The 16,842-nt window shown below is 40.4% G+C and overlaps 1 protein-coding gene across 1 annotated transcript in view; it reads left to right on the forward strand.

Annotated features, from left to right (window-relative positions):
- Positions 1–16,842, forward strand: part of SNX1 (sorting nexin 1) — a 36,493-nt gene that overhangs the window by 13,585 nt on the left and 6,066 nt on the right. The window contains exons 2-10 of the mRNA XM_082616869.1: positions 1,753–1,864; positions 5,171–5,298; positions 5,850–5,916; positions 9,928–9,971; positions 11,694–11,835; positions 12,825–12,903; positions 13,361–13,436; positions 16,306–16,419; positions 16,630–16,723. Coding sequence (XP_082472995.1) covers positions 1,753–1,864; positions 5,171–5,298; positions 5,850–5,916; positions 9,928–9,971; positions 11,694–11,835; positions 12,825–12,903; positions 13,361–13,436; positions 16,306–16,419; positions 16,630–16,723 — 856 coding nt within the window. The remainder of the gene's footprint in view (positions 1–1,752; positions 1,865–5,170; positions 5,299–5,849; positions 5,917–9,927; positions 9,972–11,693; positions 11,836–12,824; positions 12,904–13,360; positions 13,437–16,305; positions 16,420–16,629; positions 16,724–16,842) is intronic.

Below are 16,842 nucleotides of genomic sequence, written 5' to 3' on the forward strand. Positions count from 1 at the left end.
CAAGTTTAGATGATAAAACAGAAATAGAAAGGTGGCTTTATTCATCTTCGTATCACAAGAATGGGTTCTTCTCGGTGTTGTTAAAAATGGGTAAATTCTAACCTGTTCTTTTCCTGTTGCTTTAGTCTCTCTGGTGAGTTACTAGTCAATTAAATTTATATATGTGTATTCTTAATGTATCTGAGTTTTAATCTCTCTTAGATCTCCATCTAGAGGCGACTGGCATTAGTGGGAACTGAATTAAAAGACATCAGATGGCTTTTTATGAGATTCCCTATACTGTACAAGAGCACAAGAGCATGTATAGGATGGACGTGTGTAAGACGTGTAAGAAAGTAGTTGGCAAGTTAAGAGGCAAAAGGGAAGTGTAGGGTTTGGTTTTGCCCTATTATTTGTTGTCTGTGTCTCGGCAGTGATTTTTTTTTTTTTTGGTGGTTTTTTAAGATTGTGGAAGCAGCTAGAAGACAGGATCACTGTCTCTAACCGAATTGGTAACATTTAAGCACATACAACTAACAGCTCATTAAATTTTATTAGCGTAGAAAATGTTGTTGTTTGCTAGTATAAATCTACATATTGGTAACAGTTTCTTTCCCTGAGGGTGGCACCAGTACTGGGATGGAGCTGTTTGCATGACAGATTCAAAGTACCCAAAAAATCTGTCATTTCACTTTGTTCTGTTGGGTCAGAAAGGGCCTGTTTCCAAGGAACAAACACCCTCAGGTTTGTTAAGGAAATGTTTCATAAAAGATTCCTTAAGTCAGGTCTTTTAACTGATTTGGCCTTGGGGTCTGACTTCAAAACCCTCTAATATGACACCATGGCTTTTGAAGTCAGATTCTCAGCTTTCTGTTCGTTTTCTACACAATCCAGCTTTGTTCACTCTGGTACCGGTCTGGGGCCTCACCCCACACTGGCTTGCGGCTGATCACTGAGCTTTTGATAAAGGTCATGGACTGACTGTATTTTCACCATGTGCCCATAGGCTAAGCATGGTTGGTTTTTCTTCTGCTAGCCTGACACAAGTCTGGTTGAAAATCGTGTCTCTATAAGTTAAGGATGAAAAGATAAGTTATATTTACAAACAACATTAAAGTGTCATACCTTCCTTTGCCTGTCAGGAGGGTCGGTAATATCCACATAACTGGGCTTCAGTGAATGGTTCAGCCAAGGCCACAAAATAAGTCAGGATCAGAGCTTGATTTATGGTCTCTAGTGTGGTGTCCTGGACACTAGAATGTGCCCTGTCAGCATTTGAAAGAATAAAGGTCATCAACTGAGGAGAAATGCATTTGGACAGGTTCTTTTGAAAATTATCTTTGTATACACATACCCATGTTGGCATCATGTGCTTTGGGGTAGGGCATTTCAGCAGGGTTATAGTGTTAGAAATTAACCCTAAAATGTGTGAGTTTATTTTAGCTCTGTGATCACTCAGGCCACACTTACATCACTAATAATGATTTGCTGCTTATTAAACTGGCTGACTAGTGATCCTGTCTTCCCCTAAACACCTGAGGGAGCAACTGAGGGGTGCATCAGAAGTCACTTTCTAGGTTGGTTTGTTTTTTGGTGGTTTTTTTGGCCGTGTGGAGCAGCATGGGGGATCTTAGTTCCCTAACCAGGGATTGAACGTTTCCCCTGCAGTGGAAGTGCAGGGTCTTAACCACTGGACCACCAGGGAAGTCCTCTAGGTTTGTTTTTAATGGTACAATTTTATTCAGAGTATTCAGAGTATTTCTTTGTTTTCAGAGTAAGCCGCAGTCTCCAAAGAGAATTGCTTCCCTCCTTCCCATCAACAGTGGCTCCAAAGAAAATGGGATCCATGAGGAACAAGACCAAGAGCCACAGGATCTCTTTGCAGGCAAGTATGGACTCAAAACTTAAGCTAGGAATCTTCTAAGTTGCTGAGTTAAAGTAAAAAGCTGTATATATATGAGAAACACAACTCTACGTAAGATACTATTGTGGAGGATTCCAAAACATAATAAAAGGCAGTACCTGCCATCACGATTCTTACAGGTTTAGGGAGTAAGACATAAACATACAGTTATTTAAGAATGTGATTTAGACAAATTGTTAAACAATAATATAAATGTGGCCAGAGGACTGATAGAAATATTAGGTCACAGGAGCTCAGAGGGGTCTGAGGTGAGACTAAAGCAGTGGTTTTAGACTTTTATGACCAAGACTCATAGTATGAAATACATTTTGTGTCATAATCCAAAATATTTATGCACTTGTATAAAACTAAAAGTTTTATTAAATGACTTGCCTTTACTACCCTCCATACAATCTGAAATTTTCTGTTGTTTCTCTTTGTTTTAAATGCTGTTTGTAACCCACTGAATCACTGTCACAATTCCCCAGTGAACAACAACCTGCAGTTTGAAAAATACTAGTATAGAACAGAGTTTCTCAATCTTGGCACTATTAACATTTTGGGCCCAATAATTTTTTGTTGAGAGGGACTGCCCTGTTCTCAACAAAAGGTGGTCCTTCCCCTGCACCACCCCCAAAGACATTCAAAGACATTTGGCAATGGTTGGAGACATTGTTGTTTGTCACACCTGGCAGTGCTGCCGGTATCTGCTGAGTAGAGGCCATGGATGCTGCTAAACACCCCATAGTACACAGACAGCCCCTCACCAAAAAGAATTATCCAGCCCAAAATATCAGTAGTGCCCTCATTGATAAGCTCTGCTCTAGAGTGATCTTGTAAGACTTCTTGGAAGAAGCAGGATTTATGTAGGAAAAAGAGAAAGGGTGTAAATGGTTAGGCAGGAAGTATATAGTGTGTTTGAGGGACAGTCAGTAAACTCAGTGGGCCAAAACAGGGGCTTCTTAGAGATGCCATGGAAGATAAGTCTGGAAAGGTTGTTTAGGAGGATTTTGGATAACAGTAATAATTAGAATTTGAATTTTCATCCTAATGCCAATTAAGAGCCATTGGTAGTTTTGAGTAAGGAAAGTGATATGGGCAAAGTGAGGAAAGACTGACCTGGTAGAATTATTATATAAAATGGATTGCAGTGGACAAAGACTGGAGATGTCAGAAGGCAATCACAAATTAATTCAAGAATGAAATGGTAAAGACCAAAAATAAGGTAATGGAAATAGGAAAAGAAAGGTGAAAACTTTTCAAAAACTGAAATCAACAGAATCTGGTGTTGTGATTGGATATAACGGGTGTCCAAAAATAAGGATTGAAGACAGTCAAAAGTTTCAAGCCCAAGGATTAGGAAGAAAATGGTACCATTTTGAGAACTACATTCTACAGAAGAAACTAGCTTTGAGTTGGAAGGTGGGGAGAGTGAGTTTGGGTTTTAGATATTTTAAATTTTAAATGTGGGGATCAACTTCCTAGAGGTGGTAATTGAAACTGCCATGTGAATGAGACCCTCAAAGGAGAGAATGATAAGGAAGGGAAGAGATGAGAGGGTGGACTTGGGAAGGGAAGATCTTGGGAGGACTCTCACATTTGAACTCAGTGCAAAATTAATACGTGACAAGGGAAGAAGAGGTTAGAAGAAGGAATATAAAGATTTCAAATATTTTCCAATTCCTTTCCTCTCTGAAACTTAAGTGCCCACTGTTCATTCTGCTAATGTTTACATTTTGGATAAAATTTCTGGAGGAGAAATGCAAATAATGAATCATCTAGTTATATGGCAGACTGCAAAGAAGGTTTTTCTATCTTTGGGAACTTAACATTTATATGATTTGCCCTTTAAAAAGACCTGAAATCTTGGTGTGACTGAGTTACCCCCATGGTTGGGTTTTATATATGAACATGTAGAAGATCTTTATTAGGGACATATTTATTGCTGATGAAGGTTCTGATTTACTTCATTCCCCAACTGTTTTCATAAGCAGCCAATGACTGCCTCATTACTAAGAAAGGAACGTAAGATATCTATAGAAAGGAATGCCTACAGTGATACATTTAGTTTAGGACTCGAGTAGTTTCTCAGATATTTCAGTTATTGACTGTGGAAATTTAAATGTTCTGATACTTTCTACATGATTAGTTTAGTGATGGTCAGAATCTCTGTGATGGAGTCCAGTGGCTCTTCCATTACTCTTATCAAGAGTACAAAGAAAAAAGCATTTTTGATGTAAGTTTTGTCACATTTGTCACAGGACTCTCAATAAAAAATGCACAGCTCTTCAAAAGGCTTTTAGTAGCACTCTAATAAGCCAAAGGTTTTAAATGTTTAAATTCCTGTTTCGTTTTCAATCACATTTATTGGATTGGATAACTTAATTATTTATGTGGTGCCTGCATGATATGAATTTCTTAAACATACTTTAGCTGGTTGCTTGCTTCAAAGAATCCTATCACCCTAGCATGTTCATTATGCATACTTTTTGTGTGGTTTGTACTCCTACAGTAGGGCCAGATTATATTACCACCTCTCTTTTTCTGGTGAGGAAAAGAATCCTGATAGGATTCCGACAGTCTGGCAACCTTGTTTATAGACATGATTAACTTTTAATGGTAATAACATTGATCTAGGACCTGGTTATGCCTTATAGACCCCTCTGTCTGGTTTCATTTTAGCTCCAAATGAAAGTCTAGAAAAGAAAAAGAAACAGTTATCTTTGAATTCCCTAAGGCTAGAATTGAATACTTACTGATCAGGCCAAACCCTAATGGATATTTATATTTTTCTTTATTAAAAAGAAAAAAAAATCTCAGTTATTTAGGCTTTGAACTTCTAGCTCCATTGCTCCAAGTTGAGAGTGCATTCTTATTATTTGCCTAAGAAATTGTAATGCCTAAAAATGGTACATAATGCTCTTTTAAAAGTCCCCTCCCTAGAACACTTAGGGAATGGGTTGTTCTGTTCAGCTGAGATTTTCCTAGACAAAGACAGCTCTTTAGCACTTTTTTTTAAACTATTTTGATTAGAAAGATTTTCAGATATTGCAATATTTTTTTATCCCCCTTGGACAGCATATATTAAACATAACTTAATCTTTGCAAGATGATCTAAAACTGTAATTGTGAACATTCTTAAACTGTGGTAAAACAACAGTGTCATCCTCAGATGTGGCAAACAGTACTTTTCCCCCAGTGTTAACTGCATTTGTATCTTAGGTCCATTTTTTCTAGCTTACAGTTTTTCTGACTCTTCTTTCATTATAAAATATCAACTATTTTTAGATGCCACAGTGGAGCTATCCCTGGACAGCACACAAAATAATCAGAAGAAGGTGCCAGCCAAAACACTCATTTCTCTTCCTCCACAGGAGGCCACAAATTCTTCTAAGCCCCAGCCAAGCTATGAGGAGGTGAGAATTTGTGCTGTTGGTCTTCTTTTAGATGTTTAGGACTGTGCTACCAGTCTGAAGTTCAGTTGAGTTTGAACCTTGATATAACATGTATGACTCTTGAAGAAGACTCTTATGGTTAATGGACAGCCAAAATCCAATAAAGAACTCTTTCCTGGGCAGAGTATCTGTTACCCAGAAGATGGCACAGAGGCTTTCAATGGTCATTAACGATACTTAGTGTCCGAAGCTCCCATATTCAAGAGTATAGTGTCTCCTCATTCCCTCCTTAGCCTGACAGAGGCAAGTCTTCCAAAACCTAGTAATTATTTGTTATGATCAAAATAATGTTTTAAGAGAATAGATGTAACAAAGACCTTTGCGCAAGCTCCGACTTAAAGTAGTGGAAGTTGCTTCATCAAGATTGTTGGGAATGGACAGAGCTGAACACTGATGTGTAGAAGGATATATCTATATCTAATATATGTTATTATACTGATGTAATGTTAATGCAGAGTAAAATTAATATAGCCTTTTTGGGGGTATCTCACGATTTGTCTTCTCTTTAAAAGCTAGAGGAAGAAGAACAGGAAGACCAATTTGACTTGACAGTTGGTATAACTGATCCTGAGAAGATAGGTAAGTGTACTTGGGACTCCCTGTGATGTTAGGATATGGCTGTGGAAAGCACAGTTAGCTAATTTCTTAATGGTTACCTCCAGAGCTGAACTAGCTAGTATGAAATACTTCATCATTATCTTTCCTATGAAACTATGCCCCTTGCTATGCTTTCAAGGCCAGAAACAGCAGTTACCAGTACTTATTTAGGCCTTTTCTGGCTTAAGAAAGAAAAATTAGAAAATCAAATATTATTCGAATCCCTTTTTAAAAACCCAAAATGGGCTTCTCGCACAGAGTTGTTGACACCATTTTATTCCCTCTTGAGATCATAAAGTCCATTTAAGCACCCTAAAAACACATGTTTTAAAATCTTGGGATGCTGGATTTATTTTTCCTTCAAGAAATTTGTATTTCTTGTTACATATCTTTTTACTATGTACTCTTGATATTCTAATAAAGTGGGGAAATCTGCATCTCTCTTTCACAGGTAAAGATTAAAGAACCCAGGTTGAATTTTGATCAAATTGAAATTAGATTTTCAAAAAGCACAATACTTAACTTTGACCAGAATGTGGATTTTTAGGATAGCCTTCCTGTGTCCCAAGCTTGTGAGACCTTTTAGTGAGCGGAGAGCAATAGGCCTCGACTTTCCTTGTTCCAGGTATAGTCCCTAAGAGAAGAGGCTGCACAGAGCTTTTTCCTCCTATTAAGTAGGGGTGATATTTGTATGGTTAAGAGGAAAAATGTGATTTCCAACCCTTTGTCTATTCTGAACTAGGAACAAGAATTTTAAAAATCTAATTAGACTTTATGCCAAAATGGTTTGTCGTTAAACTGTAGAGTTTTACTTTTCCTAGACTGGCGCACTGGTAGGATGTTTATGAGCATCTTATACAATTCCCTCATCCACCAGTAGAGGAAATTGAGAACCAGTAAATGAAATGTAGCCTTCCTGTCAGGTCACAATGTATGGCCCGTGGTAGAACCTGGACCAGAATTTTGGATTACATGTTTAGGATTCTCTCTTGCCTCTCTAATACTTATGAATATTCTATATGCACATTGATTTTAGGCTAGTTATTATCTGCTTTAAATCCTTGGTAGAGGGCTTCCCTGGTGACGCAGTGGTTGAGAGTCTGCCTGCAGATGCAGGGGACACAGGTTCGTGCCCCGGTCCGGAAAGATCCCACATGCCATGGAGCGGCTGGGCCCGTGAGCCATGGCCGCTGGACCTGCGTGTCCAGAGCCTGTGCTCCGCAACGGTAGAGGCCACAATGGTGAGAGGCCCGCGTACTGCAAAAAAAAAAAAAAAAAAAAATCCTTGGTAGAATAAAATAAATTATTAGTAAATAAAACTAATTGTTTTAACATTTAAAAGTCACGATATTTGTACCAGGAGAGGGAGGGAGTGTGTTAGTTTCCTAGGACTTCTGTAACAAAGTACCACAAACAGCGTGGCTTAAAACAACAGAGATTCATTCTCTCAGAGTTCTGAAGGCCAGAAGTCTTAAGTCATGGTGTTGGTGAGGCCATGCTTCCTCTGAAGGCACTAGAGAAGGACTGTTCCGTGCCTCTCTAGCTTTTGGAGCCTCAGGCATTCCTTGACTTACAGATGAATCACTCCAGTCTCTGCCTTCATTGTCACATGGCATTCTCCCTGGTGCCTTCACATCGTCTTCCCTTTATGTGTGTCTGTCTCTGTCCAAAGGTCCCTTTTTTATGTAGACACCAGTCATACTGGATTAAGGCCCACCCTACTGACCCCATTTTCACTTGATTTCTTCTATAAAGACCCTGTTTTCAAATCAGGTCACATTCTGAGGTACCATGGGTTAGGATTTTCAACATATCTTTTTTAGGGGGACACAGTTCAACACGTAACAGTAATTTAAACATCCCATGGATCAGATTTATTTAAACACAAATCACTTTTGGTGATAAACCTTCATCCCCTTGCACCATAGTAGATTCTTAGTCATGTCGATGCCAAGAAACCAGCCACTTAAAGCATTTTCATACTTCAAGATTCATATTGATCTTTATAACAGCACCTTCTGTTTGCGTGGGCTGTTTACTCAACATGAGCTTCTCATTCCCACACACATCTAAATAAATTAGAGTCTCACTACCAGGATATTGCTTTTTAGAGCCTTGGTAATTTGCATATGTCATTTTCAACTTCCTGACATTATTTTGGAAATTAACAAATTTAAAACTGCTGCATTTCTAGGACATTTCCATATCTTATAAGCTCTGGACATGAAAGTATGTCTCTTTTCTTACACATTGCCTCAATAAAAACAGCTGATAAGCAGGCAAAGTGTCTGAAGATCCTACTTTGCTACTGTGTTTTTATGTATGTTTGCACTTAGTCATTCCTTAATTGCAGGCACTAGATTATGGAATTGACCTTTTGGACATTTGACCATGATTATGCAACTGTGAATGAAAAATTGAAAGTTTATAAAGTAAATTTAGATTTTTTTCCTTTTATCAGTGGTAAGCATCCTTAGTAGTATTAGGCAATATAGTTTAAGTGGTTTAGAAGAGAACTAACAGTGGTAATAAACATAAAGTAATTTCTAAAGCTTAACTTAAATAGTTTCTGTTTTTTGTTTGTTTGTTTTTTAACACCTTTATTGGAGTATAATTGCTTTACAATGGTGTGTTAGTTTCTGCTTTATAACAAAGTGAATCAGTTATACACATACATATGTTCCCATTATCTCTTCCCTCTTGCGTCTCTCTCCCACCCTCCCTATCCCACACCTCTAGGTGGTCACAAAGCACCGAGCTGATCTCCCTGTGCTATGCGGCTGCTTCCCACGAGCTATCTATTTTATGTTTGGTAGTGTATACATGTCCATGCCACTCTCTCACTTTGTCACAGCTTACCCTTCCCCCTTCCCTTGTCCTCAAGTCCATTCTCTAGTAGGTCTGTGTCACATTGCTCTTTTGGTAGGGCTTGGATAGATGGAGAAAGCAAGCCCTCTCTTCCTGTACAGTCTCCAACTTCTCTGTGTAATTTATAAAAGCAGTTATTCCCAGCCATCTCAGTGAACCCAAGTTGTACTCTGTGACCCTGCAGGTCTAGAACTGCACGTTCCTCCCCTGGGCCCTTACCCCAGGACCAGTTCAGAGGCTTTGGCAGCTAGTAATTGTTGACCTACATTTTCCTGGTTGGTGTGGGGAAGAATCGGGGTGGGGAGGAAGGGAATGAAACCAGCCTAACGTGCCAGAGCCCAGCACTGGAGTTATGTTTGTCTCGAGTCCAATGTGTGTCTTTTCACTGCTCAGGGAGTCAATGGTGCCTTTATGTCCCTAAGTGGTCGAGGTCAGGACACTACCACAGAGAAAAACAATTGCTTGAATCCCAAATTATTGAACAGTCAAAGCCTTTTTCAGAAAAATAATTCCTCCAGGAAAGAGAGATTTGTGTGACATCAGGCAGCCGAAGTGTCTTCCTGCCAGGCCCTTTGCTCTGGGTGAACATGCTAGATGAGAGGGGTCAGTGTCCCCCAGCACCAGTAGAGGGACCGGCGCAGTACTTCTGAAAGAGCAAATGGAGCCCAGAGCTAGCTTAGGGTAGAACTTCTTGTTTCCTTTCACATCATTTGCTTCCTTCTCCTCCTCCTGCTTTATACAGCAAGAGAATTGTTTGGATTTAGACAGATGTGTGTAACTAGCCCAAATACTGGCATGGTAACAAGCGATGGATTGTCAGTATCCAGTGCTGCTTTGTGGAGGGTATAAACAGAGCCTGGCTTTGGAACAGGAGGCTGACTCTCTTGTCTGACTTAAACTGGGGCACAGCCAGCATCCATGGGGGCATGATGTGCGCCACAGAGGCCCTGAGACAAAGTAGGAACTGGATTATAGGATAGTATATAAAGCTTAGAGATGAAACAGATATCCCTTCTTGTACACAGCTCCTGTGGCTGGCTTATGATTCCTGGTTAAATGTTAGCAAGATTAGTTTTGCTTTGGTTTACAGAATAATCCTCTCCTGCTTTCTTGTTCTCCCCACAGGGGATGGTATGAATGCCTATGTGGCCTACAAAGTTACAACACAGGTGAGTCCAAGTGACCCTGCTGATGACCACCTTAATAGACTTGGGTGCTCATACCAAGAAGGTCATCATTCAGATTATTTCTGGGTATTTCTTTAGTTTCTTTGTCAACATCTTCCTTCAAGTTTACTCAAGATGGAACAAGTCTGCATCCCCTTGGTAATCTCATCTGAGCCTTTCCACTTTTCTTCCAGAGAGCTAACACTTCAGTGTGAAACTTTGTAAGTTTTATTAAGACATGTGGTGTATCTGATATAGTACCATCCCTCTTTAAGAGCTATGTGGCTTAGAGCTAGTTTGGTGGATCACCCCAAACTATATCACCTGTTTAAAAATCATCAGTTCTTCTGAGGTTTCCTATGTGGAACTTCTTTTAATGCTCTCCCTAACCTTTTGCCCCTCGGGTCTGGTCTTCCTTTTTTATATAATATTAATGCATACAAAACTTACACGTTGTTGTATGCAGGTTATGAAGCATAAAAAATGAAGCCCCGAACCTACCACCAGTCTTAAGATGAGTACCATTGAATCTACCTGCGTGTTTCTCCCTCTCCTATCCCCTGCCTCACACCTTAGAGGTGACCACTCTCCTGAGTTGTCTCTCATTTCCTTTATTAAAGTCTTCCCATATGTATCTCTAAACAGTGTACTGTTTTGCTTTTTTTTTTTTTGAGTTTCATTAAAATGGTATCATGCTGAATATAGTGCTTTCTTTACTACCATTGTTCCTCAGACCCATCCATGTTGTGTGTAGCTGTAGTTAATTAGTCCATTTTGTGATTATAGCATAATACATTCATGTTCCTGTTGTGAATATTTGGCATGTTTCCAGTTTTTGTAATTATGAGCTGTGAACATACTTGCACATGTCTCCTGGTGTACACATAAGAAGAGTTTCTTTTGGGTATATACTCAGGAATAGTTCCCCTGGGTCATAGGTAGTGCAAATGTTGAAGAAAAGGAATACAAACTGCTTTTTAAAGTCCTTGTACCAGTTTATACTTCCATCAGCAGTATGTAAATGTTCCCATTGACACACTTCTCTGCCAGCAGTTAGCAAGGCCCCACCTCCTTAAATTTTGCCTGTCTGGTGAGTATTAAATGATCTCTCAATATGATGTAGGCCTAGTCTTTTTTACTAGAAGTTTTCTTTATATTATCTCTCTACTACTTGTTGACCTGCCCCTGTGTTCTAGATCCTTTGACACTTTAGAGGTTAAAGTGTCTACAGTGTAGACATTTCATCTGATCCTCCCCCTTAGGGGCATTGTTTACTGTCTTTTCTTCCGTTTGGCTGCTTTAATTCCAGCAGCTAATACCCTTAACAAGTCAGTGCAAGATGAATGGGTTAATAGATAACCATAGAGTTCTAGCTTTAAACTAGATTGCAACATCTCTTTCCTTAGAGCAAGAGCCCTTAACCTGCAAATAAAACCACATTTGAATTTAATTAGTTGCCTTTGTAATCCAATGTATGTTATTTTATGCACTTAAAATCATTATTCTGAGAAGGGCTCCGTAGATTTCCAGACAGCCAGAGGGGATTATAGCTCAGAAAACAAACAAACAAACAAGAGTAAGAATCTCAGAGAAAGTTATTTACCAAGTGGCTAAATGACACGGATCTGGGAAAAAGATTCCCTTGATGTCAGCTGGATGACTTTCAAGACACTCATTCATCCCCTATTTAAAATGAGATCGCCTTGTATTTTTTCTGTCCCCAAGACGAGCTTACCAATGTTCAGAAGTAAACAGTTTGCAGTGAAAAGAAGATTTAGTGACTTTCTGGGTCTTTATGAGAAGCTTTCAGAGAAACACTCCCAGAATGGCTTTATCGTCCCTCCTCCCCCGGAGAAGAGCCTAATAGGTAAGCCTGTGGTCTTTAATTCTGCTTAGATTCTTTCCTTTGCATTCTTTCTGCCATATACTTTCTACTTAGTATATGAGACTACTTTTAATAACAGTGTAGACTCTTGCAGTTAGAAAAGAAGTGTTTCTGGGACTTCCCTGGTGGCACAGTGGTTAAAAATCCGCCTGCTAGTGCAGGGGACACTGGTTCGATCCCTGGTCTGGGAAGATCCCACATGCCGCGGAGCAGCTAAGCCTGTATGCCACAACTACTGAGCCTGTGCTCTAGAGCCCTCGAGCCACAATACTAAAGCCCACACGCCCTAGAGCCCGTGCTCGGCAACAAGAGAAGCCACCGCAATGAGAAGCCCACGCACTGCAACGAAGAGTAGCCCCCGCTCACCGCAACTAGAGAAAGCTCGTGCGCAGCAACGAAGACCCAATGCAGCCAAAAATTAATTAATTAATTTAAAAAAGTATTTCCAGCATTTTCCTATAAATTACACGTGGTCTAGAGAAATAGTATGTTTTGACATGGTCTCTTTATTTGAGTGCAATAGGAGGCTCTGGTTTTAGCTTCTACAGTTGTGTGTGTGTGTGTTTGTATTGGTATCCTGGAGTCCTCAATGATTGCTGTTCCTTCCAGATTGAAATGTACTAACTGAATGAGGGGAAGGAGATGGGGCAAGGAATCTTCCCATTACCATCAATTCATGTCTGTTAATCTTTACTCAGAGCCCCATGGCCCCCTTTTAGAAAACATATGCTCTGGAAATCCCAGAGTGTAGAACCTTCAGCACTTTAAGACTAGTTTAAAAATTGACTGTCATGTAAAGAACCTTTTGTTCATGCCTGCTCGTGACATAGACGTGGGCTTTGGTTGTATTTTGTAGAGCTGTCCTCATTGCCTTCCTCCTGTGGGCTTATTTTTACAGGCTTATGCTTTTCATGATGATATATGGGGTTTTTTTTTTTTTTTTTTTTTTTGCTTTTTAAATTCTTTTCCAGGAATGACAAAAGTAAAAGTTGGGAAGGAAGATTCTTCTTCTGCAGAATTTCTTGAAAAACGGAGGGCTGCTCTAGAAAGGTAAGTACCATAAAACTATTTTCTTGAATGCCATGAGAACAAATGAGAAGCTGAAACTGAGACTTAATTACGATGAGATATTCGCTGGAGTTAGTAGTGGTGAAACGTGAGTGAATTAAAGATTCCCACCTCCATATTATCTCTAACCTTTCCTAAGTCTCTTACCTTCCCACCTCAGGAACAGAACATCTTCTTTTCTTTCCCCACCTTGAGTGAGCAATCAGATTCTCCTTCTTCAACAGTCAAACATGAATGGCTCTGAGGTCTCTTTCTGAGCAGTTATTTTTCTCCCCTTTTTAGAGACGTGAAGAATATGAACTTGAATGTGCTTGTACTTAAGTGCCTTATCTGAGGACATTTTAAAGTAATGAGAGACATTGTACCCCTGCCAGCACTGTATGATACCCCAAACCTTGTGAGGCCAGGTCAGCTAACCAGATAACTCCTTACCCCGTAGGTACCTTCAGAGGATTGTGAATCATCCTACGATGTTACAGGACCCTGATGTCAGGGAGTTCTTGGAAAAAGAAGAGGTTAGTATTGTACAAACTGAATTTCACGATTCATATCTGCCCCTGTGAAATGAAACTAGTTCATTCAACAAATATTTGAGCACCCGTGTATAGCCTAGTCTCAGACTACATCCTAGTTTGTAAGCGCCCAAAAGTGACAAGTATTCTTCAGCCTCTGAAATAAAAGAAGCTCTGCCTGCAGTCAAAAGTAACTGGTTGTAGGGCTTCACTGGTGGCGCAGTGGTTGAGAGTCCGCCTGCGGATGCAGGGGACACGGGTTCGTGCCCTGGTCCGGGAAGATCCCACATGCTGCGGAGCGGCTGGGCCCGTGAGCCATGGCTGCTGAGGCTGCGCGTCCAGAGCCTGTGCTCCACAACAGTGAGAGGCCCGCGTACCGCAAAAAAATAGATAAATAAACAAATAAAAGTAACTGGTTGTAGAGGTCAAACTGCAACCTAGTTTTGTCTTTGTCTTATTAGATCAACACAGTGATCTGTTGGGCAGGTCCTTGGAATATCTTTCATAGGTTACTACTTGGCTCAAATTGAATGCTTATTTTGTGCCAGGAGCTGAGGGGTTTTAGTTCAAAACCAGTTAACCACAGAGCACAGAACTGCCAGCATATAGCAAAAGTGTTGATTCAAGTGGACAGTCTTTTTTAACAGGCTATGCTTAGGCTATTCATGATTGTGAAAAACTAGAGACAGCTCAGTTGCTAATAATTGGAGAATTAAGTGAAATATATCAATACAACAAATACGTAATTCTCATCATAAACAGAGAATATACAGAAATTCATTGGAAGCATACATTTAAAGAATTATGAGGGAGAGAGATAAATTAGGTGTATGAGATTAATGGATATACACTACTATATATAAAATAGATAAACAACAAGGATTCCCTGTATAACACAAGGAACTATATTCAGTATCTTGTAATGACCTATCATGGAAAAGAATCTGGAAAAAAAATATAACTGAATCACTTTGCTGTACACCTGAAACTAACACAATACTGTAAATCAACTATACTTCAATTAAAAAAAAAATTATAAAAAGTAAAACATGAAACAGCATATAAATACAGCTGAAGAAATATGTTAGTCATTAAGGATCTAAAGAAACACTGGAATAAAACAATGTTATATCTTACAGGAAAGAAAACTAGAAGAAAATAAGTGACAGGGTAGGACTAGTGTATTTATTTTTTTCATTTTATTTTTACATTTTTCTTTAATTTGCATATCATATGTATTATCTAATTAAGAAAATGGTACTAAGTATATGGATTATTTCCCCCCCACAAAATGAACTTTTTTTTTTTTTTTTTTTTTGCGTTACGCGGGCCTCTCACCGCTGTGGCCTCTCCCGCTGTGGAGCACAGGCTCCGGATGCGCAGGCCCAGCGGCCACGGCTCATGGGCCCAGCCGCTCCGTGGCACGTGGGACCCTCCCGGACGGGGGGGGTCGAACCCGCGCCCCCTGCATCGGCAGGCAGACTCTCAACCACTGCGCAACCAGGGAAGCCCCCAAAATGAACTTTTTAAATTAAAAATTCTCTGTCTAATGCTCTACATCTTTTTTCTCCTCTGGGATTCCTAAATCCACTTTTCCTTTTCACGCCCTCACCCTTGCTTGGTACCCCTAGAGCAGGGTTTCTCTCCAGTGGCACTGCTGACATTTGGGCTGGATCATCCTTTGTTGTGGAGGCTGTCCTGTGCATTGTAGGGTTAGCAGCATCCCTGGCCTCATCCACTAGATGCCAGTACCCTCCCCCACCTCCCTGTCCCCAGTTTTATTTTTTTATTTTATTATTATTTTTTAATAAATTTATTTATTTATTTTTGGCTGCATTGGGTCTTCGTTGTTGCGTGCTGGCTTTTTCCAGTTGCAGTGAGCGGGGGCTACTCTTCGTTGTGGTGCCTGGACTTCTCATTGCGGTGGCTTCTCTTGTTGTGGAGCACAGGCTCTAGGCACGCGGACTCAGTAGTTGTGGTGCGCGGGCTCTAGAGCGCAGGCTCAGTAGTTGTGGTGCGTGGGCCCAGTTGCTCCATGGCATCTGGGATCTTCCCGGACCAGGAATCGAACCCGTGTCCCCTGCATTGGCAGGTGGATTCTTAACCACTACGCTCCCAGGGAAGTCCTCCCTGCCTCCAGTTTTAATAAGCAAAATTATCCCCAGACATGGCCAAATGTCCCCTAGGCGGCAAAATGGCCCTGAGTTGAGAACCAGTGCCTCAAGAGTCCTGGGCACTAAAATCTAATTGTTCAGCGTGGTATACTATATACACTATGGATTCTTCAGCATCCCTTTCATGCCTTCGGAAAGGAGTGGGAAGACTGAACTAGTCAAATTGTTTCTAAGTATTCGGCATGCTTGACTTAACTAGATTGTCCCTAAAAGTAGCCTCAATCTGAATAAATTATGTTCTTGTCCTTGGACCTTTGTTCACTGAGGAAAATCCAAATGGAATTGCAGCACGACTTCAAAGTGTCTCTAGATTTTAAGTCTAGCTGTGTGCAGAGTATGCATCCAAAAGAACTTCTGAATTTTAACAAAAGCGTGTTTGGTATTTAAGCAGTTCATGTCTAGGTGGGCAGACGATCTCAACGTGAGGTCACCTGGCCACGTAACACACTCTGCTTTCTATCTGCACACAATATCAGGAGCTGAAAATTTTGCTGATTCTATTTAATGTGGTCCTTTGATTTTTTTTTTTCCTCTACATGCTAGTTATGGATTTGTCTAACTGCCTTTGAAAATAACAAGCTACAGTTCAAATAATTTGTTTGGCAAGTTTTGGGCATGCCGTCTGATGGATACTAATTCTTCTGAACCTAAAATAGGGGCAGCAGATAACTTGCCACCCTGCCTTCTTGGTCTTGTAGCTGCCACGCGCCGTGGGTACCCAGACATTCAGTGGTGCTGGTCTCCTCAAGATGTTCAACAAAGCCACAGATGCAGTCAGCAAAATGACCATCAAGATGAATGAATCAGACATTGTGAGTAGCCCTGTTCCTCTCAGCTTTCCCTACCCCCTCAGGCTTATGGGTCAGAAGCCTTGAGGAGTCCTGAAATTTCTGAGATTAGAGACTTTCTTTTTATGATAATTCAGTCCCTTTAAAAAACAAACAAACAAAAAACTGCTAAGGAAGACTGCTCTACACCTGTATGAGTAGCCTCCTTTAAAGCTCTGGGCCTGTGTGTTTCAGTGGTTTGAGGAGAAGCTCCAGGAGGTAGAGTGTGAGGAACAGCGCTTACGGAAACTGCATGCCGTTGTAGAAACTCTAGTCAACCACAGGAAAGGTAACAAACCTCCGAAATGCACTTGGAACTGGGGGAAACTGATGTCTCCAGTGAGCTGGAGATGGGAGGGTATGCTGTTCCCAAGCCTCTCAGCCATTCAAGTTGAAATTCTCAGCCCA

The sequence above is a fragment of the Mesoplodon mirus genome (genome assembly GCF_964341445.2).
Source record: "Mesoplodon mirus genome assembly, chromosome: 4".
Classification (NCBI taxonomy): domain Eukaryota; kingdom Metazoa; phylum Chordata; class Mammalia; order Artiodactyla; family Ziphiidae; genus Mesoplodon; species Mesoplodon mirus.